Source organism: Haliotis rubra, unplaced genomic scaffold (genome assembly GCF_003918875.1).
Source record: "Haliotis rubra isolate DU_JTF1 unplaced genomic scaffold, ASM391887v1 Scf298, whole genome shotgun sequence".
Taxonomy (NCBI): Eukaryota; Metazoa; Mollusca; class Gastropoda; order Lepetellida; family Haliotidae; genus Haliotis; species Haliotis rubra.
The window spans coordinates 275,813-301,309 of record NW_025766966.1 but is presented as its reverse complement, the minus strand read 5'-3'; the positions used below and the strand labels follow the sequence as shown (position 1 = coordinate 301,309).

General features: G+C 41.8%; 2 protein-coding genes and 1 long non-coding RNA gene across 6 annotated transcripts in view; 1 reads left to right on the top strand and 2 right to left on the bottom strand.

Moving 5' to 3' along the window:
- Positions 1 to 25,497, top strand: part of LOC124282293 (purine nucleoside phosphorylase LACC1-like) — a 37,200-nt gene that overhangs the window by 3,745 nt on the left and 7,958 nt on the right. Inside the window, exon 1 of one of the 3 annotated variants that reach the window (XM_046718248.1) lies at positions 2,372 to 2,501. The exons of 1 other annotated variant lie outside the window; for it this stretch is intronic. In XM_046718248.1, the coding sequence (XP_046574204.1) occupies positions 2,497 to 2,501 (5 nt within the window). In that variant the 5' untranslated portion in view covers positions 2,372 to 2,496. Of the gene's footprint in view, positions 1 to 2,371; positions 2,502 to 24,696; positions 24,816 to 25,497 lie in introns of those variants that run through there. One more of the 3 variants, XM_046718246.1, reaches the window with a different exon arrangement.
- LOC124282296 lies at positions 4,117 to 8,191 on the bottom strand. Its single transcript, XR_006900120.1, has 2 exons — positions 7,026 to 8,191; positions 4,117 to 6,633 (listed from the first exon to the last, which is right to left on the bottom strand). It is a non-coding gene; the product is annotated as an uncharacterized LOC124282296 (long non-coding RNA).
- On the bottom strand, positions 10,476 to 25,129 carry LOC124282295 (purine nucleoside phosphorylase LACC1-like). 2 transcript variants are annotated; one of them, XM_046718249.1, is made up of 2 exons: positions 24,832 to 25,129; positions 10,476 to 11,726 (listed from the first exon to the last, which is right to left on the bottom strand). In XM_046718249.1, the coding sequence occupies exons 1-2, from the start codon at positions 24,840 to 24,842 to the stop codon at positions 10,484 to 10,486; spliced, it is 1,254 nt and encodes a 417-aa protein (XP_046574205.1). In that variant the 5' UTR covers positions 24,843 to 25,129; the 3' UTR covers positions 10,476 to 10,483. The 2 variants fall into 2 exon arrangements, with proteins under 2 accessions (XP_046574205.1, XP_046574206.1); XM_046718250.1 differs by lacking the exon at positions 24,832 to 25,129 and adding an exon at positions 17,652 to 17,887.

Below are 25,497 nucleotides of genomic sequence, written 5' to 3'. Positions count from 1 at the left end.
CGGGATTTCCTCCCTCGTCAAACTGACACGCAATGATATGTCTGTAATACTGCTCCAAACGGCATTAAAACCAATTCACATACTCATTCACTAGAAGCGTCAAGCATATTTGTTTAAACCAGCACATAATTCCACTTATATTGAAAAGGAATGGGTGATTCAGAATCAGAACCTGCGGGGAATCTAGATTGTTTCATTTAGAGCTTTATATAGCATTGCAGAAAGGGTTTGTAGGAAGGGGAAGTAACGTGGTTCGGGGACTGTGTGACAGACTACCATTCCTCTAACATAACTCTCCGGTACTCTTCTTTGTAACACCGCTTGTAAATAAACAGATAAACAAATGTGGAGGAGCCAGAGTAAACAAGCCCGGGAAAACATGACGGATGCCTTCATGTGGTGATGTACATCCTTGTTCTATATACAAGCATGCCCTACGGCATGTGTTCCTTTATAAAGACAGGCTAACGGAATGCGATATGTCTGTACGAGTTGATCATTTAGGTTGGATACATATTGATCAACAATATAGCCTTTCCTGCTTCAGCTGAGATAAAAATTACATTTCCATAAAAATCTGCTTTAGATACACGATACTGAATAGAAGATATCGGTGTTTGATGTCAGCTTAATATGGGCGTCAATGATAATTCAGAGGAGGAAGGAGGGAAAAAATTTTCAAAAATATATTAACCCATATCAGTCGTGACATTAAAAAACTTCAGCATAACTTTAATTAATACTATGAGGCCCCTTATCATATCCTTAAGGGTTAAAGTAATGGGCATTTCGCTGGAGTGGGTAAATGGATCAGTTTTCAGAGGTAACCACGTTTGTCGGTGAGGGTGGGTAAGTGGGGGTAATACTATCTAAGGGCACCTGCTATCTTACATATGTTGGTGGAGTTCTCCCGTGGCGCCAGGTGGATACCGGTACTGGCTATCGCCAGAGACAATAGCCAAAACACGAGCAGCCAGGCCACCCTCCCTCTGTGTAATGAACGATCCGATAACTCCTGGCCCTAGATTTTCGAAGCTCTCTTAGGGCTAAGATAGTCGTCAGTTAATGTTAATGTATGACATTTACGACTATCTTAGCGCTAAGATAGTTGTAAGTTAATGTTAATGTATGGCATTTACGACTATCTTAGCGCTAAGAGAGATTCGAAAATCTAGGCCCTGGTACCGTTATGCTGTTGTTGTATCAGTTAAAACTTTACGTTTTATGGGGAGATTACTGACTGTTGGAAAAGAAATACATACACTTACACAAACACGTTTTTTTCCCACGACTTTCGAGCTAAACTACCAATCAGAGTATCTGCCCCCCTCCCTCCCCTCCCTCCCTCACTGTCTATACTTGTCCCCTAAGACCTCGTGATGCCTGTTCCTCTACCTTACTCTCTCACTTGGTCAACCTTGGCGTCTGGGAGGTCAGTGTATCCCCACCCTGCCCCATCAGAGCGTATAACCAAACCCTGTGATGCCTATCCCTAAAACTGATGCCCTCACTCGATGTGACGCCTGTCCCCCTACCCCACCCTTTCAGATACCCAACCCTGGCGTCACTTGGTAAACCTCGTCCAGTGGGGCAAAAGTTTCCCTACCTAATCCCGGGCCCATCACCATGCTATACACCTACCCCCATGACACCTGTCTCCCAATCCTAGCTCCTCACTTGGGCCACCCTCACCCTGCCACTCTTGTCCTCCAACTGTACCTCCTTACCTAGTCTGTCCCACAGTCCCTGAATCATATTATTTTCCCTACAGCCTAGCCCTCCCTGCAATGTAGACTAACAACTAGTCTCTGAAATGAACATATTTTACTGAAAAACAAGTTCATAGTAAAAAAATATATATATAATAAAAAGGAGCCCTGATACTTCTCTGAAGCTGTGGAAATCTAGACTTGCCACATCTTCTAGACTTGCGTGGGCTTTCTTGGATATATTTGCTTCAGGGTCTGTACAAGAGACAACCTGCAATGCTAAAGCGTTAATGAAGCAAGTCTAGATCTCTGGTCTCCCCGCGGCTCCTTTTCAGTTTAAATGAGTTTATTTCTTACAATCAAAATTATATATATTCAGGGACTCAGCCTTAGTTTACTCCTTACCAGGAAGATATTAAACCCTGGGACGCACACCCATTAGCCACACGTCCCCTCCCCCTCCCCCCGGTACTATGTACATCCCAACCCTTCGTCTCTTTCATCCCTTAATGCATCGTATCATGTAATCAAGCTGCCTGTATCTGCTATCACCCCAACCATGACCGCCCGCCTCCCCGTGAGTGGTAATCGCGACCCCGTGTAGCGGGGGGTGACCAGTCACTGAGCGGGGATGTAAGCAACTGAGACGTTATCAGTCGCCTTCATCCTCTCCACAAGTCAGCATCCCTCTGCCACAGAACGCAGGGACAAGGAGCGCGTGCGCGTCTACATCCAAACGCTTCCTCACGACACAGGATTACCGTTGTGGACGTTGTAGACAACAATAATGAGGTGAGCGACGGTGCCGCCGGTGTGTACATTATCCATCCTATACACTTACACCCCTCCTAACCCTCCACCCAGCTGTGTCGCTGCCAGTTCGACCATCCCTGTCCCTGTCATCTTTCTCACACATATGCTAACCTTGAACTCTGCCAGGACCGAACCTTTAACATCCGTATATTCACCCAAACCTACAGTGTGTGCCATCTACCTATATTTTTTAATATATTCCAGTCATTTATAACCATTTCAGTATTTTACCAGTCAGCACATTTACTGTTATTGTAACCTTACACCGTGTCATATGTTTAAGCAATGGCATCATCACTCGGAAGTCCCATAAAGTGATGCTATTTTGGTACTTTGTGGTCGGCAACCACTTGATACATGCATTCGGTACAAATACCGTTATGGCACATACGGAGCTGATCATGTCTCAAGTCTTGACAGTAGAAATGGCAAATGTATGGATATTGACCAACGCTACAGTCAGACATATTACTAGTATACCACGAGTGCTTGTGTCAATGTGAGACTGTGTTATCATCCTTGTCATTGGTCGGTCACAGAATCATCCATGTCATGACGTCATGCACTCTGATCACCCGATCGTCTTTTTATTAGGCTCGTACGGGTGGTATGCATGATTCAGTGGGTGCTTGATTTACTAGTACATAATTCAATGTTTGATCTACAAGCACAAGATTCACTGCTATATATGCTAATGCAAGATTCAATGCTGGTACATGATTCGGTGCTTGATTTACTAGTACATAATTCAATGTTTGATCTACAAGCACAAGATTCACTGCTATATATGCTAATACAAGATTCAATGCTGGTACATGATTCTGTGTTTGATTTACTAGTACATGATTCAATGTTTCATCTGCAAGCACAAGATTCACTGCTATTATGCTAATGCAAGATTCAATGCTGGTACATGATTCGGTGCTGGATTTGCTATTACGAGTCAGCGCTAGATAGGGGCGGATACAGCTTTTTGAGATAAGGGGAGTTGCACAGTTCAGAAAGGTGTGTGTGTGGGGTGGGTGTGGGGTGTGGTGTTGCACAGTTCGATTTCACGAGAGTTTCAATGGTCTTTTAAACAACTTTCAGGACAAAAGGGGTGTGGGTGTGGTGTGCACCCCTGCACACCCTCTGCCCCCGAGCCGCCTGTGTACTTGTATAGTAGTACACAATTCAATCTTTGATATACTAGTGTAGAATTAAATGTTTGATATACGAGTACATGATTCAGCATTTGATATACGATCACATGATTCAGTGCTTGAGATACAAGTACTGTTTTCTTGCTCATTTCTGTAGATCTGTGGATTTATTTAGACATTATAGAAAGGTGTCAGATTATCGATATACCAACTGAAGTGAACTTCTTGGCCGGTTCCCTTGTTTAGATTTTGCCAAACGTAGCAGAAAATCTAAGTTCATTCGTTAACGTTTCCCATGTAGTGACTACAACGTCAAACATTAATCACGGTCTCCATGGCGATAGCGCCATTTACAACACGTCAGTTGTTACCGTCGTCGTTATGAGGATATCTATCATGCAATTTATTGATATATAGGTAAATGATATATAAAGCAACACAAACGGCATTTATAAGGTAAAACTATATTTATTACCATAGCCTAAACACTGAATACAAACTGAACAGAGACACTGTTGTAATATATGCAACACGGCGCGGCCGTTCCTGTCAAAAACAGCTCAAGGCACCGTGTTGGAACGTGAGTAAAGAGTTGAATGTCGTCATCACAATCAGCAGTCTTACAGCTGTACCAGTCTCTCCGTGTCCTCACAAAACATGAAGAATATACATTAACATCCGCAATGTCAATCTCGATTAGTTTTCAAGATTATACCACAGATAAGATAAGATGCGATATTTATTGCATTGCATTCCATAAAGAAACAGAGGCAATGTTCTATTCTAACAAATATAAACATAGTAGGTACAAAGATATAGAAAAACATATACATCATAGCTTCGTTCCGTGACAACTTACTCTCTGCTATATATAACTTGACACAAAAAGTCTCTCGCTCGTCTGAGTAATGTCATTGGACAGCTATATTTAGCGTCGTGCTATTTGAATTGGGATAAATAAGAATGGTGACGAAAGTGGTATTTATTAGTACGAAATGAATACATCCACCGAATATTTGAGGGTGTGGTACAAACTATGAGTGTTAAGACAACAACAATATTTGCTCAGCCGATATATTTGTTACTTTAACAAATTTAAATAAATGTTTTGGAAGACTGAAAAAACATTGATATATCTATTGGCAAATACTGAATCACATAAGCAGATAGAATACCATTAATTATATATTCTCAGGTTTCCTATCTATTAAGGCTTATGAGATCATCTCGGATGACCAAACGTTTTTCACCTTCCTTTGCTTAACAGTGGGGATGGCATACCTAATTATAGAAATCAAACTATAATTTTACAACCAACTTGTTTGGTTGTTTGATACACATACATTTAGCTGCACTACTCTTACGCAGGCCAGGCACACTGAGGAAGTACTATATTACATACAGTAGGTGTTATCGCTCTTTATTGTCAGTAACCTGAGAATCACTTCAACTGTTCTATTATGTAACAACTGTGTTAGAAGCGAGAAACGCCCAAACACAATGACAACTGTATGGCTATTGTATGAATATATGAATGTATACAATATATCTAGCTTAGGACTGTATATATACATATGTCCCTGCACATACAGCTAAAATACATCAGTGTTATATAGCGTTATTCATGACGATAAAAGCAGTATTTGTAGGCATTGGTGTAATTCAGTAAATATTGTAAAATATATCATTCGGCGGTGTTGCATATTTAATGCAGACCACTTTATATGCATAACATTAGTTATTAAGCATTATATATTAATATACTATTTCAGTAAGTAAAGTTCACCATAATGAAACATTTCAGTATTCCTGAAATAAAAGTGATGTCGTGATTTAATTCCAGAAAATGTTTGTCATACGTGACCAAATAAGTAATTTCCGCCATGATCACGAATTGTCTTTTTCAACGAACAATTCGAACATGTATGAAGTCACTGTCCCCTATATTCGGACCGTGGCCCTATAAAATGTGCGCTCTTCATCACGCAAACCATGAATATTTATGTAACTTTACCCTAAAGTGAAAAAATGTTCGTAAAAGAAACAAGCCGTTGGGCGTCTACTACCACTGTACCCAGCCACTAGGCCCATGAGATGGGCATTGATGAACTCGTCTCTTGGGGCCAGATCCACAAAGCATTCGTAACGATACGACCTGTCATAACTTTATAGTTTATCATAGGCTTACGAATGTCGTAGCGCTACGAAGGTTTTGTTGATCGGGACCCAGGTTAGAACAGAATTACCCCATGGTGGTTAGCTTCCATTGTGCTGCTAGACACTACTATATAACCTGATATTTCTATGTACACGTTATGTTGTTGCTTACATGTCCAATTAACCAGATAAATAAACATATATTTATGTGGTCATGGTTTGCATTTGTTTAGCAGTTACCACCAAACAAATGAACCGAATAAGTCTCATGTTGAGCCATTCAGCGTTCAACCTAAAACAGGGGCGGTGGTAGTCTGGTGGTTAAAGCGTTCGCTCGTCACCCGGAGGCCCGGGTTCGAGTTCCTACATGGGTACAATGTGTGCAGCCCATTTCTGGTGTCCCCCGCCGTGATGTTGCTAAATATTGCTAAAAGCGGCGCAAAATCATACTCACTCACTCAACTAAAACAGTAACACAGCATGACAGACGTTGACGCGCTCAGAACTTTACGTCTGGAAGTTCTACTGGTAAAAGGTGACATAGACCATAGAATTTAACCGTAGGGTCAGTAACATAGTTATATCGGTTATAAAGGTAAACCTGACACGATTCATGTTGTAGTCGTCATCGTTCAACACAAGTCAGTGTTTCAACATAGCAGAGATTGAAGCGCTCGCAACATTTTGGGGTCAAAGATTATCAGGTAAATGACTGAAGACTTTACATGTATATCTTAACTGCCAACGTGACCTCCGTATCTCTGTATTACTGCCAAGAAGTATGCAGTACTACCGCCTTTCCTCTATTAACACTAGGGGTGGGTATTGCAGATAATTTTCATATTGCGATATATTGCGATGCAAAAGCATGTATTGCGATATGTATTGCAATATATTGCGTAAAGTAAAAACTACTTATTATCGAGGTAATGCTTGATTTATAGAGCAAATACACAGCAAAATCACTATGCTTGATTAAGCTTTAATAACAACTTTTATTCATGATTAAAAATAAAAATGTGAATAATATTTGGCACAAATGAAAAAAGGAAATATCCGAAGATTTCCGAGTGTTAAAAACGAAGTTTTCCGAATGCAAGTCAAAATACCGGTTTTCGATCAGCGTATCGCAATACGTATCGCTTTCATGTCTGAACAGGTAAATACCGGTAAACCGGTTATATTGTGCAGCCCTAATTAACACTCCAGACTATTATTAACTTGAGTTTACATTTAGATTCAGCATTTACAAGAAAACTATTTGTTAAAGGTCTGTCGCATAGACAACGTTTTTAGGTTCTCATATAGTAACCTTCCTATATACACAGTCCTCAGTTACGACCGGTTCTGTATAGAGATCACACGCAAACGTTAATTAAGGCAAGAAGAAACCGTGGAATTGGGTTATTTTAGACCAAGCAAGACCTTGAATATACATATTCAAGAGCACATGAATCCCTCGTAAGAAAGATACATATCTGTAACAGTAAACACCTCTATAACTATACAGACACACAGGTACCGACATATCATTCTATAACTATTATTACATGTATTATATGTACAAATCACTGATTATGTGTCATTAAAATCTGACTACTATATGTCACCAGCCACCTACTGATGAATGCTGCTGTCGTGTTGAATCACAACCCTCACGCTCATTACACTTGACGTATTAATTCCAGAGACTGTATGTGATATAACCATAGAGCACTCGACGTATTAATTCCAGAAACCCCCGTGATATAACCATAGAGCACTCGGTGTATTAATTCCAGAAACCCCCGTGATATAACCATAGAGCACTCGGCGTATTAATTCCAGAGACTCTATGTGATATAACCATAGTGTACTCGGCGTATTAATTCCAGAAACCCCCGTGATATAACCATAGTGTACTCGACGTATTATTCCATACCCCCGTGATATAACCATAGTGTACTCGACGTCTTATTCCATAGACCCCGTGATATAACCATAGTGTACTCGACGTCTTATTCCATAGACCCCGTGATATAACCATAGTGTACTCGACGTATTATTCTATAGACCCCGTGATATAACCATAGAGAACTCGACGTCTTGTTCCATAGACCCCGTGATATAACCATAGTGTACTCGACGCATTAATCCCATAGACCCCGTGATATAACCATAGTTTACTCGATGTCTTGTTCCATAGACCCCGTGATATAACCATAGTGTACTCGACGCATTAATCCCATAGACCCCGTGATATAACCATAGTGTACTCGACGTCTTATTCCAAAGACCCCGTGATATAACCATAGTGTACTCGACGTCTTATTCCATAGACCCCGTGATATAACCATAGAGTACTCGACGCATTAATCCCATAGACCCCGTGATATAACCATAGAGTACTCGACGCATTAATCCCATAGACCCCGTGATATAACCATAGTGTACTCGACGTATTAATTCCATAGACCCCGTGATATAACCATAGTGTACTCGACGTCTTGTTCCATAGACCCCGTGATATAACCATAGTGTACTCGACGTATTAATTCCAAAAAAACTCTGATATAACCATAGTGTACTCGACGTCTTGTTCCATAGACCCCGGGATATAACCATAGTGTACTCGACGTATTATTCTATAGACCCCGTTATATAACCATAGTGTACTCGACGTCTTGTTCCATAGACCCCGTGATATAACCATACAGTACTCGACGTATTATTCCATAGACCCCGTGATTTAACCATAGTGTACTCGACGTCTTGTTCCATAGACCCCGTGATATAACCATAGTGTACTCGACGTCTTATTCCATAGACCCCGTGATATAACCATAGTGTACTCGACGTCTTGTTCCATAGACCCCGTGATATAACCATAGTGTATTCGACGTCTTATTCCATAGACCCCGTGATATAACCATAGTGTACTCGAGGTCTTAATTCCATAGACCCCGTGATATAACCATAGAGTACTCGACGTATTATTCCATAGACCCCGTGATATAACCATAGAGTACTCGACGTTTTATTCCATAGACCCCGTGATATAACCATAGTGTACTCGACGTTTTATTCCATAGACCCCGTGATATAACCATAGTGTACTCGACGTATTAATTCCAGAGACCCCGTGATATAACCATAGTGTACTCGACGTCTTATTCCATAGACCCCGTGATATAACCATAGTGTACTCGACGTATTATTCCAGAGACCCCGTGATAATACCATAGTGTACTCGACGTATTAATTCCATAGACCCCGTGATATAACCATAGTGTACTACTCCGACGTCTTAGTGTCCATAGACCCCGTGATTCCATAACCGTGATATAACCATAGTGTACTCGACGTATTAATTCCAGGACCCCGTGATATAATACCATAGTGTACTCGACGTATTAATTCCAGAGACCCTATGATAATATCATAGTGTACTCGACGTATTATTCCAGAGACCCGATGATAATACCATAGTGTACTCGACGTCTTATTCCATAGACCCCGTGATATAACCATAGTGTACTCGACGTATTAATTCCAGAGACCCTATGATAATATCATAGTGTACTCGACGTATTAATTCCAGAGACCCTATGATAATATCATAGTGTACTCGACGTCTTATTCCATAGACCCCGTGATATAACCCACGTTATTCCATAGACCCCGTGATATAACCATAGTGTACTTGACGTCTTATTGCATAGACCCCGTGATATAACCATAAAGCACACGACGTATTGATTTATGTTTTAGGGTGCATCTGTAATTTAATGAGGTCATACAGTTAAAAATATGTAATTGGTTCACCTGAGTAATAACGTCGGCCGGATTTAGAAGTGTAATTTGAATGCCAATTATCGCCTTACACAATCTCGAGCTACTTCGCGCATATCGTGAGCGGGGATAACTATAGATACAATACATGAATTTGATAGCGGATTCAGAGTAACAAGCCCAGTCAAGCTTAACGACAAGTGAAATGAGCCGAGGAGAGAGTAATCAACTAAGTTAGACTCCCAGAGTTAATAAAAAAATCTGAACATAAATGAAGTTAGGTAGAAGCTCTAACATAAATTATCAAAGCACTGAGAGTAATCATAATAATCACAACCACCAACGGTAGACAACAAAGCGTGGGCCGAATGTTAGGTCGTGGATCTCTGCAGGGACCTAACCATTGAATGCAATGCCACATGTTCCTGCAAATGGCGACAGACCATTGTATCAGAATATGTTATGCAAGGACATGGATCCCTATAGAGACAGAAGGTTTAACACTGGCTCACTGGGTCTGAGATCGGCAGTGTCATCTGTACAGAAGACCCCACTTAGGGTACCGAACCTCTGCCCCGCGGGTGGGGTCTGTGAACGAAAATGTATTCTGTGTTGACTGAATATATCGTAGCCCCAATAACCAAATGCTACATCATGTGTCCGTGTAGAGAAACATGTCAACGTGACTTCCTATATATATCTACATAAATGTTAACAACACAGTTTCCGGTAACAACCCTGAGCAAATACAAATGTACACCGGCAGACATAATGTATCGTATCCCTACAGAGACCCGTAGACCAAACGGAATTTTACATCTCCCACCAGAGACCAACAAACCAAACGGAATATCAGATCCTCTTGCAAAGGACCAACTGATGCTAATCATTTTATCTGATGCTCACAAAGCCAACCTGGTTCCCAAACGGGAATCTGTCTCTCTGGAAAGAAAAGAACCTGTCCGGGTCGCAGGCTGTGCAGGTGGCGCGGCTCGTGTCGATGTTGTTTGGTTTGATCCCCATTCTTTCCAGAAGGAGTGTGTTGGTCGTCACGAGGCCTGCGTGTACCCGCGTACCTTCACCATTAACCCTGAAATCCACAGTGGTTTGGTCAATTGCCAGGAACTCTTCAACTGCAGGATCTGTTCTGTCAAAAGAGAAGCAGTTCGAACACAGCGTCGGTCCCATGGTAACCAAAATATCCTTGACATTACTCCCGAACTCCTCTACAAGAGCGTTCACGGTCTCAACGACCACCCGTTTCAGTGTACCCAAATACCCAGCATGTGCTGCACCGCATACCCGTTTGACTGGATCCACAAACAGGAGAGGAGTGCAGTCCGCTCCCGCGGCGGCGACCGTGACACCAGGCTTGTCGGTGACGATTGCGTCGTACTTCTCTGACTGTTCCTTCCCAACGACCCAGACCTTGTTTGCGTGGTTGGTCCGTGTGACGTGGAACTGATCCGGATCAAACCGGGCTGTTCTGGCCAAGCGTCGTAGATTCTCCGCCACGGTCAAACGGGAGTCACGTTTGCGAGGTGTGTACAGCAAGTTCAAGGACGCCAGGCTCGGAATGCTTGTGATCCCCCCACAGCGTGTGGAATACCCGTGGTTGAAAGTGTCACTTGGTATGAGTGTGGTTTTCAATACATTTACGTCTCCTATTGACGGCAGTGTCTCAAGCATCTTCCTGAGGTCAGGCAAGGCCGACTTTGCGTCAACAAGGACCGTGACGTCACACGTGGTTGTTTCAATCCTCCATGTGTGAACTGGCGTGAAGATGGCTCCGCACACAGATTTCCAGTACTCCTCACAGGGTTCGCAACACAATACGCACACGTTAACTACTTCAACATTATCCAGCTTTCTCTTGGCGTCGTAGAAGCAGTCAACGCGTCCTTCACCTACAACCATGGACGTTGTCATGCTCGCACCAGTGAGGCCGTTTATTGGGACATCCAGCGTCTCCGTCGACGTAAGGAAGTACACGTATAAGGGACTACTCACATTCTCCATTACGAGCAGGTGGTTGACCGTTTGTTTGAGGACGTCAACGTTGTCCTCAACGCCATGGATGTCGACTATGACAGCTGAAGGCGCTGCGACCTCCATGTCGGTGACTGGGTCCTGTCTGAAAGGAGAAACGAAATATACTGAACATACGAGCACATTTGATATTGTTTATTTGTTGTTTAACGCCGCACACTGCAATATCCCTGCAATATGGAGTCGGTCTGTCTCGACCAGACAATTCAGTGACCAACAGCGTGAGCATCGATCGACAAGCATTGTTGAAGACCAATTCTCACCCGTATCTTCGCGGGTATCATTGATGATTATTGAATAGATATCATTTTCACATTCACTTGCAGTATCACACTTCGAGACAAGCGAAGCTCAAACATGAAGGAATTATACATTACGTGACAGTTGAGAGCTCTTATTCACTTTACAAAACACGGTTCTAAGCGATATGGAAGAGTCATTAGGAGCGATGCAGTTTAGTTTACAGACTAACGCTTAGTCTCTGAATATATATGATTTCGATAGCAAAAAATTAACCCGTTTAAATTGAAAAGGAGCCCCAGTGCAATGGGAGATTCACTTGAGGAAATCTAGACTTGCTTCATTTAGGGTTATAGCATTGAAGGGAAGGCAAGGCAGTAGGGAAAATAAGGTATGTCGGGAACTGTGAGACAGATTATTTAGTTTAGTGCACTGATACTACGATAGAACCGAATCGCTGTGACATGGGGATGTTACGTTCAATCGACTTGCGATATAGTTGGGGCAGCCGGCTTACTTCAAGATGAACAGTAGCTCTACCATGTGTCTGATGCTACTTGAAGGATGCTACTCAACCTTCAAGATGACGTCACAGATACTCACTCACTCCATGGTTTTACGGCACTACAACAGTAAAGTGCGTCCCTCACTCATACACTCTCGTAACAGTTTAAAAAATACACGAGGTAGTTTTACAAACTCTAGATATTTGATTTGTTCAAAAAAGAATTTATAGTCATGCTTGGCGTGAAATTGACATATTTGTTACTGTCTAATTAAGATAGTATTACATTGATATGTTAGTCCAGATCCTTATCTTATGTATGGCCAGATAGGTAACTTAAGGCATTGTTTGGGAGACCTAATTCAAACTTGCATGGGTTGCCCACTGACCAGTGATTGGCGTCTCCCCCTTTAAAAATCAGGCAAAACAGGGAAACCATGAGGTGAATGATCGTTTATTCAAGTGAATGATGATGATGATGATAATGATGAGGATGATGAGGATGATGTTTGCTGTTGTTGCGTCTGATTCGGAAGTTGGAAATATTTATACACCTCCACATACACATAAAATATTTCTGAAACGTCTGAATCCGGGTACACACGTACATATATGTTCCGTGTTTCTACCGATCGACCCTTGTCCCTCTGATCAGAATATACTCGCTCGAAGTGCAATGGGTACAAATACAACATTAACGGAATGTCATGTCCGCGTTTCAGGGTGACTGCTTAGTACACCGGAACTGTTGAACGTTTTACAATACTTCAAACTCAAAAGCAATGATTTTCACAGAATATGGAGACTGCGTATAGGGTTTATTTTGTTAAAAGATCCGGATGCTCCTGTGAATAGCAAACTTAGCGCTTACACTGTCGTAAGTCCATTTTCATGTACGGGAGTTACAATCAACTTATTATTAAGATGTTTCCCATTATTTTTATAATTGTAAAAATGTTGCTTCAATGATTAATGATTATATAAAGTTTCTTTCTAAGTATTCACAGCAACTATTTTCTGTGGAAACACTTTTGTTCGGTTCAACAGATCACTTTAACCAATATTTGATTTTTTAAATATGCATTCAAAATACTTTACATATAAGTCTCACTATACCGACGTAAAAGTTTCTATGAAGCATTTCCTTATAGATTTGAAATATGATTTGGAAATATATAAATATTCAAAGGAAAAGTCTAAGTATTTAGAAAATTATGAATTGTATTTATTAAGTCTATGAACCAGTACTCCCTGGCCACGTGGACTTGTATGGTTTATTTGTAAAACCGCGGTTACCAATGCTGAATAAATAATTATAAAACCCAAAAAAACAAACAAAACAAACAAACAAAAAACCTTAGTATCAAGTTCCATTTGTCCTACTGCACCCTAGACTCCGTTCAAGAAAGATCGTTAACTCCCATACTTCGACGTAGGGATAAGATCCCTTTGTGGAAAGGGGACCTATTTGCGCCATTGAAAAGACTCGCGTATTATATTTTCACCTGTAAAAATGTACTTGTGATTGAGTTTAGTTTTACGCCTCTGTTAGCAATATTCCAGCAATATCACATCGGGGGACACCAGAAATGTGCCTCACACATTGTACCCATGTGGTGAATCGAACCCGGGTCTTCGGTGTGACGAGCGAACGCTTTAACCACTGGGCTACCCCACCGCCCTTAAACTGTACGAGATGAACTCAATCATGCTGACAGTTACATGGCAAGTAAAATATCAGGGCTATTACTTTGAATTATGAATATGGAAATTACATAATCTACCTATTTATGATTTATATAATATATATCTTAAAGGGGGCCCCAAATACGTTCAGCAGTCCGGACCTCGTTAATAAAAAATGCAATTTTCAAGATATTTATCTTTGGGAGGGTCTTTATACAGCTTAAGGGAGATAGTTCAATTTGCCTATGGGTCATTAATGCGAAAATTTTGTTTGGTCCACACTGACAGGGTTTCGTTGTTCAAGATAACAGAGCAGTTTACATTGTCTGTCACACAGTACCTGAACCATAGTATTTTCCTTACAGCATAGCCCTCATTGCAATATTAAAACCCTAAATGAAGCAAGTCTAGATTCCCCTAGGTTCAGGTGAATCTCTGGGGCTCCTTTTCAGTTTAAATGGGTTATTTGTTACAATCAAACTTATACACATGTATATTCAGAGACTAAGCGTTATTCTACAGTTTGCATGGTCACGGTTGTAAGCGTGACACAGAGTGGGAGATGAAATACTGTTTGTGTAAATACCACTGGATGAGTAACACACATAACGAGCAGCCATCGAGCAGGGTTCGTCATCGTGAAGCTATCCAACCTACAAAGCACGTTGGTTGTCATTCTTGACGTCAGAACAGGAAGAAATGAAAATAAGGATAATAAAACACCGATATTCGTGGAATGCGACGACATATAGGTCGGTAATGTGTGGAAACGTTTGGTGGGTGGAGGCGAAAGAGCCAAGTATTGCTGACAGAAAGAGCATATGGAAGTCTCGTGATCTTACGAGGACTGACTGGTGATTGATTGATTGACGTATCAGAAATTGAACTTTTGTATTAAACACACCAACTTTGTTGGGTAGAGTGTTCATACGATACTTCCCTCAATTACTGAAGTCAGTGTTTCACATTGGGTTTGTTATGTAAAAAATAATATTATTTATGTATGGGTAGTGCGGACTGGTCCGAACAGAGCCAACGCAAAAAGTACTCTTTGGGTCCGTTAGGGGCTATGTTTGGTTGTTGTTTAACGCCACACTCAGCAATATTATAGCTGTCTGTAAATAATCGAGTCTGGACCCGACAATCATGTGATTAACAGCATGAGCATTGGCATACGCAATGGGGATACGATGACTTGTGTCAACCAAGCCAGCGAGCCTGTCTGATCACCTATCCAGTAAGTCGCCTCTTATGACAAGTTTCTGAAGGCCATTCCTGGGTTGATGTAGAATATCAACCCTACCTCGGATCTTCACGGGACCCGTAGTGAGAAAGCCGGCACAATACGCAGCATGAAAGCATAGGCGGATCCACAGGGGGTGGGGGCGGGGCTGCAGGGTGCTCAGGTTTTCGAGGATATGCCCCTGTAGCACTCATGTACCCGTTTGTGCTGGTAACATTATGAGTTTTCAGATGCTCCTTGAGATGGATTGCGGGATACAGCTAGTCTATTCTGTTAGAGCGCTCTTTTAACTTCATAAGTCACCACTTACTCACTCAACCGGAGCATGTCAATACGTCTACATACTGTTATATATACAGTCAATGTATCAGAGATTGGCAGTCTGTCCATTCTCATCTCTATTGTATGTATTATCCTGTCAATAGGGGCGTCACCAGCTACAGGCAAGGAGACACGCCTCGCCCAAACATCATCAGCTTAATGTTGGTTCGCTTGTTGTGCGACTCAAACGTTCATATTCATACTATGAACACACATGAACACACGCACGCCGGTAGGTTCACGTTATCTTTTATATCCGAGAGTTTTATCACAGTTTCCAATCACTTTAGTCATTATCAAACACATTTGTTACAAACCCTTTTCCTCGACAAGAGACACCAGATAAAACCGAAACATTCGATTCCCCCAGTCAGCACATTTTCCGCCCCTGATAAAATAGAGGGAAACGTTATGAAGATAGTAGAAGGTTGCAGCAGGTCTCGTATCTTGGTATCACTGAGCGTGTTAGCCATTCTGAAACTAAGCTCAGGGGTACCATACCAGCTAGACTAACGCTTAGTCTCTGAATAGATACATAGACTAAAAGACTGGTGCTCCTTTTCAATTTAAATGGAACTTATATATTTGATAGAAACAAAAAGTTACATTTAAATTTGAAAGGAGCACCAGTGAGATGGGAGATGAAACTGGGGAAATCTAGACTTGCTTCATTTGGTACTTTAGCATTGCAGGGAGTGCTAGGCAGTATGGGACCTAACCATACTTTAGCATTGCAGGGAGTGCTAGGCAGTATGGGACCTAACCGTACTTTAGCATTGCAGGGAGTGCTAGGCAGTATGGGACCTAACCGTACTTTAGCATTGCAGGGAGTGCTAGGCAGTATGGGACCTAACCATACTTTAGCATTGCAGGGAGTGCTAGGCAGTATGGGACCTAACCGTACTTTAGCATTGCAGGGAGTGCTAGGCAGTATGGGACCTAACCGTACTTTAGCATTGCAGGGGAGTCCTAGGCAGTATGGGACCTAAACCATACTTTAGCATTGCAGGGAGTGCTAGGCAGTATGGGACCTAACCATACTTTAGCATTGCAGGGAGTGCTAGGCAGTATGGGACCTAACCATACTTTAGCATTGCAGGGAGTGCTAGGCAGTATGGGACCTAACCATACTTTAGCATTGCAGGGAGTGCTAGGCAGTATGGGACCTAACCGTACTTTAGCATTGCAGGGAGTCCTAGGCAGTATGGGACCTAACCGTACTTTAGCATTGCAGGGAGTCCTAGGCAGTATGGGACCTAACCGTACTTTAGCATTGCAGGGAGTCCTAGGCAGTATGGGACCTAACCGTACTTAACCATTGCAGGGAGTGCTAGGCAGTTTAGGAAATAATGCGGCCAGGGGCTGTGGGACAGGCGATAAGGCAACACTGTGGGGACACGATGATTTAGTTTGACAATGTTCGAGCTAGTTACGCATGTATTTTTCTAAAAATGTTATCGGCTGACATGAGTTATATTGCAGGTCTCGCGGTTACTATATATATGTGTTCACAGCCTGCATTGTTGAAATATTCTCTACCTTTGTGATAAAGATTATTATCTAATTTGTTACACGGAGTGCTATTCAGTTGTTAATGTAATATTTTAACAAAGGGTCAGATGAAGCGGACTGGATACTAGTGTGGATATGGCTTAGGAAAAAATGGTAATATTGCTTTTAAAAAAATTGAACAACAGTTTTGTAATTTGTCACGAACTCTTCAAACTCGAAATATCTATATAATTGTCTAGTCCAGATACAGTTCCTATAGGACGTATTTTCAAGCAGTAATGTTTTAGACTATTACTGTATTTTAGACCACGCTGTACCTTACATACTTAACTTCGTTCATATATGTAGCCAACTGCCTTTTTATGCATCATCTCTTCATTCAGGATGTAGCCAAAATCTCCTAATATTGACACTCCGCTTGTTGAGAAGTGTAGATATCAATGGATATAAAAATATGTGAAAAAATTATAATCAACGTACAATGTACACACTATTATGCTTACCTATCACTACTGCCAATGGCGATGTGTAGAAAGTCCTATCCTTCTGCCTGTGCTGGGCGGGTTAAACTGACGTTCTCAATTGGGGGCGTTACTCACGAGTCTTATTGTACCAGCTGATTGCGGTAACCCGGAAGTGATCCCTGGTCTTCATGTGATACAGGTCAAGGCCTAGCAGTTAACCCCGTATGATGGGTTGTTTACATCTTCGATACCTTTACCACTAAAGGTCGCAAATCCGTGTTTACAAAAGAAATACTCTTCATTACTCTTTCGGGAACACAGTATCTGAATACTAGTGCCCTATTAAAAGCACGAAGTCGTATTCCAGGTATAATCAGCAGGTCGACTGTCACTATACCATAGGTGAGGTGAGGTGAAATTGGGTTTTACGTCGTGCTTGAGAATATTTCGCTCATATGCTATACCATAGGAGTTATTGGGGCACGACATAAGACATTTGACCTTCTCTGGGGGAGGGCGGTGAAAGAGAAAGCACATATCCAGGGTCATGTTTAATCAATATTTTGTGTTTTGCATATGGAGGGTCATCCGCAAATATGACAAGCGATATGGGAGGGTGAATCATTTCAATACATCAGTACTTCACAAACCGATGGAGAACGCCCCCATCTCAACTCCACACTTGTGTAAAGCATGTTCAAAGTGTGGATCACTACTGGGTCACCCCAATGCGGTGACGTAAATATTAATTTATATCCCTGGAGTTAATATTTTATGTTTCAATAACATAGCTACAAAAACATCCTGATTTCAACATCCTTTTTTTCACGTCGTAACCCGCAGGTGTACGTGATTAATCAACGAGTAAACGCGAAGGTGAGGTGAGGTGAGGTGAAATTGGGTTTTACGTCGCACTTGAGAATAATTCGCTCATATGACGACGTGCATGCGTGTGTATGTGTATGTGCGGTTGCTTGTACTAGCCCAGACTTAAGCTGGTTTTATAGTGCTAGCCCACTGAGATACCATGCCGCAGTGAAGCATGAATACCCCACTCAGACACATTATACTGACTCCGAGCCGACAAGTCGAAACGCGAAGAACAGCGGGGAGGACTTGTTGCATCCATAAAGTAATTTCTGGTTTGGGTTGGTTGGTTGTTGTTTAACGCCGCACTCATCTACATGGCGGTGGTCTGTAAATAATCGAGTCTGCACCTAACAATAGACTGATTAACAGCTTGAGAATCGTTCTACGCAATTGGGATATGATGACATGTGTCAACCAAGCCAGTGAACCTGACCACCCGATCCAGTTAGTCGCCTTTTACTACAAGCATGGGCTACTGAAGACCAACCCAGATCAGTAACTCGACAGAGATCCTAATAGCTCACAGGACATCTACTGTCAGTCTGTTCTGTATTATCTTTTTGATGTTTATTGTTGTGAAAAGATCAAGGTGGTTTATTCAAACCCGGATGTTCACGGGTTGCTGGTTAAGGAGTGTCACCATTCGTATGAAACGTAGTAACGTCTCATTTCCCAAGGAAGACACCTCAACCTATATCTGACATATTTACCTTTCTACTTGATGATTATTGCGTAAAATGAAAATACTCAAATATGATGTAGGTAAAACCTCTGTAAACATGGCAATTCTATATAAATATATAATTGTCAATGATGCTAATACTCCTAATATACTCAGCAGCAAAGAAAAACGTCAGTACGGATTCAAAATTACATTGGCACTGTAATCAAATCATTACAGAAATGGATATAATAAGCGGATCAGAAACATTTCTTGACACATCAATGAATAACTCAACACAATTGCAAGACATTACGCGAACGTTTGCAGTCCATTCAGACTCTTGACTTCAGTATCTAGTGTGACCACCACGAGCGGCAATAACTGCAGCACAGCGTCTATGCATGGAGTGCACCAATCGATTGATGAAGGCCATTGGCACCTGGAACCACACTCTGAGAAAGGCCTGGCGCAATAAATCGGCTGTGTTCGGCCTTGGTATGACATTTATTCAGTCTCCTCTGAATTTCATCCCAAAGATGTTCAACTGGGTTTAAATCAGGACTAAGGGCTGGCCACTGCATAATGTTGACACCGTTCTGCTGTAGGAAGTCCCGTGTAGCTCTGGCAGTATGGGCCCGGGCGTTATCATGCTGAAAAATGTTGTTCCGGTGACGCGCTAAATGTGGTATGACGTGAGGTCTGAGAGCTTGGTCGATGTAGCGCACCGCTGTGATGCCGCCTCCTCTAACTGGACCAAGGTTCTGGGACACCACAGGACCCACTCTCTGGTTCAGGCATATTCCACTCCATACCATGATGCTTGCACCTCCCCATGACTCTCTTTCCATAACACATTGGTCTGAGTAACGCTGGTCACGTCGTCGCCATATTCTTGTTCTGCCATCTGCAGTTGATACGCAGTACCGACTCTCATCTGTGAACAAAACAGTTCTCCATTGCCTGTATCGCCAGTTTTGGTGTTGTAGGGCAAACTGTAGACGTTCACGCCGATGACGAGGGGTGAGGATAGGTCCACGGTAAGGTCTACGGTTCCCGCTGTTAAGACCACGGCGTACTGTATCAGTACTGATTGGTCTTCCGTGTGTTCCCACTGTCTGGCGTGCTGTTTTGGATGCCTGCATGAAGGGATTCTGTACATGCTGTCGCAAAACATGGCGGTCTTGTCGTCTTGTGGTCACCCATGGTCTGCCAGTACGGGGGCTATAATTTGTGGTGCTGTTGGCCCGGAAACGCTGCTGCAGCCTGTAGATTGTCCGAACGTTGACCCGGAAGTGCTTGGCAACGGCTTGTGCAGTGTGGCCAGATTCAAGTCTTCCTAGCGCCTGGTTCCTCTGAGCTGTCGTGAGAAGGGGCATCCTGCTGACGTTGTAATGTGAATGTTTCAACCAGGTTTGGGGGTGCATTTTATAGGGTTGGTCCTTGTGAACAGCACGTGCAGCATCAGTTGCATAAAAACATGGTGAGTGAGTGAATTTTGTTTTTACGCCGCTTTTAGCAATATTCCAGCAATATCACGGCGGGGGACACGAAAATGGGCTTCACACTTTGTACCCACGTGGGGAATCGAACCCGGGTCTTGGGCGTGACGAGCGAACGCTTTAACCACTAGGCTACCCCAACGCCCCTGATAAACATGGAGAACACCGTACCATATCCGATTTCATGTTGCGTTTTTGAGACCATTTCCAGGGTTCCATTCTGAGTTGGGGAAGGAATGTCTTTGCTCAGGTAAAGTTGGAGATATTGTCAAAAATATACAATCAAAACATTAAATGAGTTTACAGTTACCCTCTTCTGTGAAGGAAAATTCCAAACTGACGTTTCTTTTGCTGCTTAGTATATAAGGCCTTATTAAGAGTTATTGAGATTATGAAGACAAAAATTACAGCCATAAGGATACTGGTTTTGTGTGTATTCCCGTACGTACTAATAGAAGTCTTTGTGCACTTGGAGGTACGTAATCAAAGGACGCATGTATGTAACATTATACTTATTCACAATGGAATGACGCATGTGGGTGTGACTGAACCGTGACACGACTATAGACAGGGTCACGTGATCAGTTCGTGACGGTGTAAGACGAAGAATTGTAGCGTGACAAGACTGTTGACCGTCCTGACATCTCTGCAAGCAGCCCATTTAGAATAGGTCTACTGCAACATTTGTCATTTGTACAGGCACTTCATACATGACAAAGAGTTTGAAAAGTTAATCAGGTATATATTTCTGTGTGAAGCAAGCCCTTAACAAAGCAGTTTGCGGTGGGAAAGGGTGTAGTTGAAACTAAGGTAGAGTCATGGATCCGAACCCACAAGAAGCGGATCCTTGCAGTAGAGGGACATAACTCTGTACACACGATTTGTGTACTCTTTGTAAAATTGTAATACAGCTACTACTACCACCAGCGCCACAGTCTAAGTAAACTTAGGCTCAGCATTATTCGTTACACTGCTATACTGAGTATAAACAGTGTAACGAATAATACTGAGCTTGGCTTACTTGGAGTGAGTGAGTGAGTGAGTTTAGTTTTACGCCGCACTCAACAATATTCCTGCTATATGGCGGCGGATTACTTAGACTGACCAGCGCCAGTACAAATGATGATGATCATCATGACGACGACGACGACGACAACGATGATGATTATTATGATGATCACAATTGTGATGATGAAGCTAACATCCCTACATACGCCCAGACATTCGGCTGAGGTTGTATAGCACACGTCAGTCGCTGTATCAGCATAGATGACCAAGTAGCCCTTCCTGTTGGAACAGTAGCAGGGAGCACAGGCATGAGGAGACCGTACCTACCGGACTTCCTACTCGGAGTTATATCAGGGGATGCGGAACTACTGGTTCATCGTCCCGAACATAACAGTGGAAGCGTTTTAATGCCATAAACTAAAACAATTTCATCATCCACTTAGAATATACTTTCATTTACGTAGATGATACTTCCTTCTACGTAGAGGATTCGAGCATCTACTTAGATGATACTGCTTAAATGCTACGTAGATGATATCACCAGTCTAAGTAAACTTAGGATCGGTATTATTCCTTACACTGCTAACGAATAATACTGAGCCTAAGTTTACTTAGATATCACTTAACTTCTACGTAGATCATACCACTTAACTTCTACGTAGATGATACGATACGCATACGGAGATGATACTACCTAACTTCTACGTAGATGAGACTACTTAACTTCTACGTATATGATACGTTACGCATACGGAGATGATACTACCGAACTTCTACATAGATGATACTACGTAACGTCTACGTAGAGGATACTACATAACTTTTATGTAGATGATCGTTCATGGTCATCAGGTAATTTCTGTATTTACACAACTAAATGAAATAATCTCAAATTGTCGAACTGAAAACAAGCCTCAAATAAAATCCATTTAACAAAACTTCGTCATATCACAATAAAAAGGTAGTTTATGTTGAATGATAAAGCGATGGCCCGAATGAGCCATCATAGCAAAGCCAATTCCCACATTTCACATATGTGGGTAATGTGGCTAACGCTTTGGGGTATAATATTTCTTAAAACATTGCAGAAAATGAAAAATGATCTGTCATTTGGTACCTCTTGCATTGGATAATGGTATGCCCTCAGATAATATCATATAAAATACGTTCAGTATAGTATTGGATGACTTCCCGTCGTACTCAACATTCAAAGATTTGGATTGCTTGATATATATTTAGACGGGGTCTGTTTTTTAAGGGCACTCTTTTAATCTTTCAAAAACATTGTGTCCAGATATTCAACCTGGCCCTGTTCACAATATATTGAGAGCTGACGCTTGTGTGACCATTCAGTATTTAGTTTGAACCCTTGGCACCATATATGAATAAATGAAAACATTAGAGTAAGTGAGGTGAGGTGAAATTGGGTTTTACGTCGTGCTTGAGAATATTTCGCTCATATGACGACGTGCATGCGTGTGTATGTGTATGTGCGGCTGCTTGTACTAGCCCAGACTTAAGCTGGTTTTATAGTGCTAGCCCACTGAGATACCATGCCGCAGTGAAGCATGAATACATTAGAGTAAGTTATATTGTTACAAAGCTACAGATAACCTTTGGGGTGATTGAGTTATGTACTCGCTTGTGTTCATCTCAATTGGGCATCCTAATTTTCCTTTGAGTAACCTAATAAATTGTACCCACTTCACTCAAACTCAGGTGGGTATTTTGCCATTTTCCAATAATTGTAAAAATATAATAAAGTTTAAATGTTGGTTTACGTATTTGTTGTTTATATTTCATCTGTAATATGAGAAACGATAAGAAAGACTCAGAGTTGCCAAGGTCATGTGTTAAAAAAGAACCTCTCAATGTACCTCAGTTATTTTATCTATCCATCGGTAAGCAAACTAAGATTTCACATTTTTGTGTGTACTCATATAAGATCAAATTCATTGGGTATTTACAAAAATTCAAGCGTACATGTAGGCAATTGACTTAAAAGGAATTGAGTTTTCACATAAATATTTGCGTAATTTACGCAGATACGCAGCGTATTTGTACCTCTGTCTTTATGATTACGTCATCTGAATCGTGATGGGTGGGGTCTCCAAAACAAGCTCTTTCAGTATACATGAAGAGGGTGTCACTTTAACCAGCGATTGTAGTTTCATATTGCTTTTTCATTTACTTAAGTATCTAAGTTTGATTCTAGCGGACTTCTGCCTATCTCAAACGCGCAAAATGTTTATTGCATATTTTGAAACTATGTAGAAAAATAAAACATAAAAACAGGTGTATCATTTTCTAGGTGAAGCTGACTACGTTTTGAACGCCTCTCGTAAGAATAGGCCATCCTTTCCCCTATTTCCCATCCAGCGATCAATGTTTCTACTTTGGTAATAAAACAATGTTTATTGTATTTTATAGCTACACCACGGAGGCGGTCTGTCTCTTTATGTCTCGGGTAGGCTACTTAGCAGTATGTTTACATGACAAATCTAACTGATTTTCAAGTAAATCCTGACAAAAAAGGGAGGCCAGACAACATGAAGTAAAAATGAGTGGTTTATGTCAAGAATATTTTGGTATCTACGTAGGTATCTTCAAAATACCATTGTTTATTACAATTCTCAGGGCTGTACTTGAGACATGTATGACATGTAAGTTTTTTCACCGTATCATATCATGTTTTTAAGGATATAAATTTATAAAAATAAATACAAACCGAATCCTAACACACCCGTCATTTACACCCACACGACGGGGTAGCCTAGCAGTTAAAGCGTTCGCTAGCCACGCTGAAGAACCGGGGCCGATTGTCCACACGGATACAATGTGTGAAGCCACTATTTTGTGACCCTCGCCGCGATAATGCTGGAATATTTCTAAAAGCGGCGTAAAACCTTAATCAATCACTTACTCACGTTAAAAGTATTTGAACCAAGGCCCTTCCTGATACAGTCGCATTTAAAGCGTAGGTGAAGGCTTGAAACCTTTGTACAGACTGTACATAGTTTGTCATGCGCTGGACAATTCGTGTCACGTGATGCACTTAGGGGATTCCCCTTTATTCATTTGTCGCCATCTTCGAAGCGTTCCACCCTTGTTGATCAGTATGTCTGATGAAGAAAAAGAAGATTACGAAAGCGAGCTGGCTAGGTAAATATATACTTACTCGGCAACCATGAGTCTTGTGTATGCTGCACGTTTGCTTTAGAAACTGTCTCTGTGTTGACAGCGATCGAACTGACAACTTCCGGGTTCTCGTCGCTTGGGAACGAAATGAGAAACTGTGTGTTGAAACAGCCGACAAGCAAATATGTTGGCATTGATAACCGGAGTTCTCCTCTTATCATGTCCACTGTGTCAGCCGCTATCCACCCCACCTGGTCCCATGGGCCCACACACGAATGACTGCCCACATAGACGTGACGCATTTCCTCGAGGCTGCCGATTAGGTCAGTGAACAGCCCAGGACAGACACCACACAAGTGAATATGAAAAGCTTCTCATTGCGTAGCCAGCTGACTACGTCGCTAGTACTTCCCTCCACGGGGTGTCAGCTGACGAGCACGTTACTCACCTTTAAGCATCCACTGAATATGTAGGACACCATTGACATTTACAATAGGATCTGAATTACTTATGTGACATGTTTCCATTAAAATAGTCAACTTAAAACAGGTTAGGAATCTCCCACCTGATCTTTCATATAACAATAGTTAATTCTAGCATGGTAGAGTAGTATGAAAGTACTGTATTAGTGGAGTTAGAATGTACATCGAGTTATCCGTTGTTCGAGAAAGACTGTGTGCCAATGTTGAATTACAGTGCCTCTATA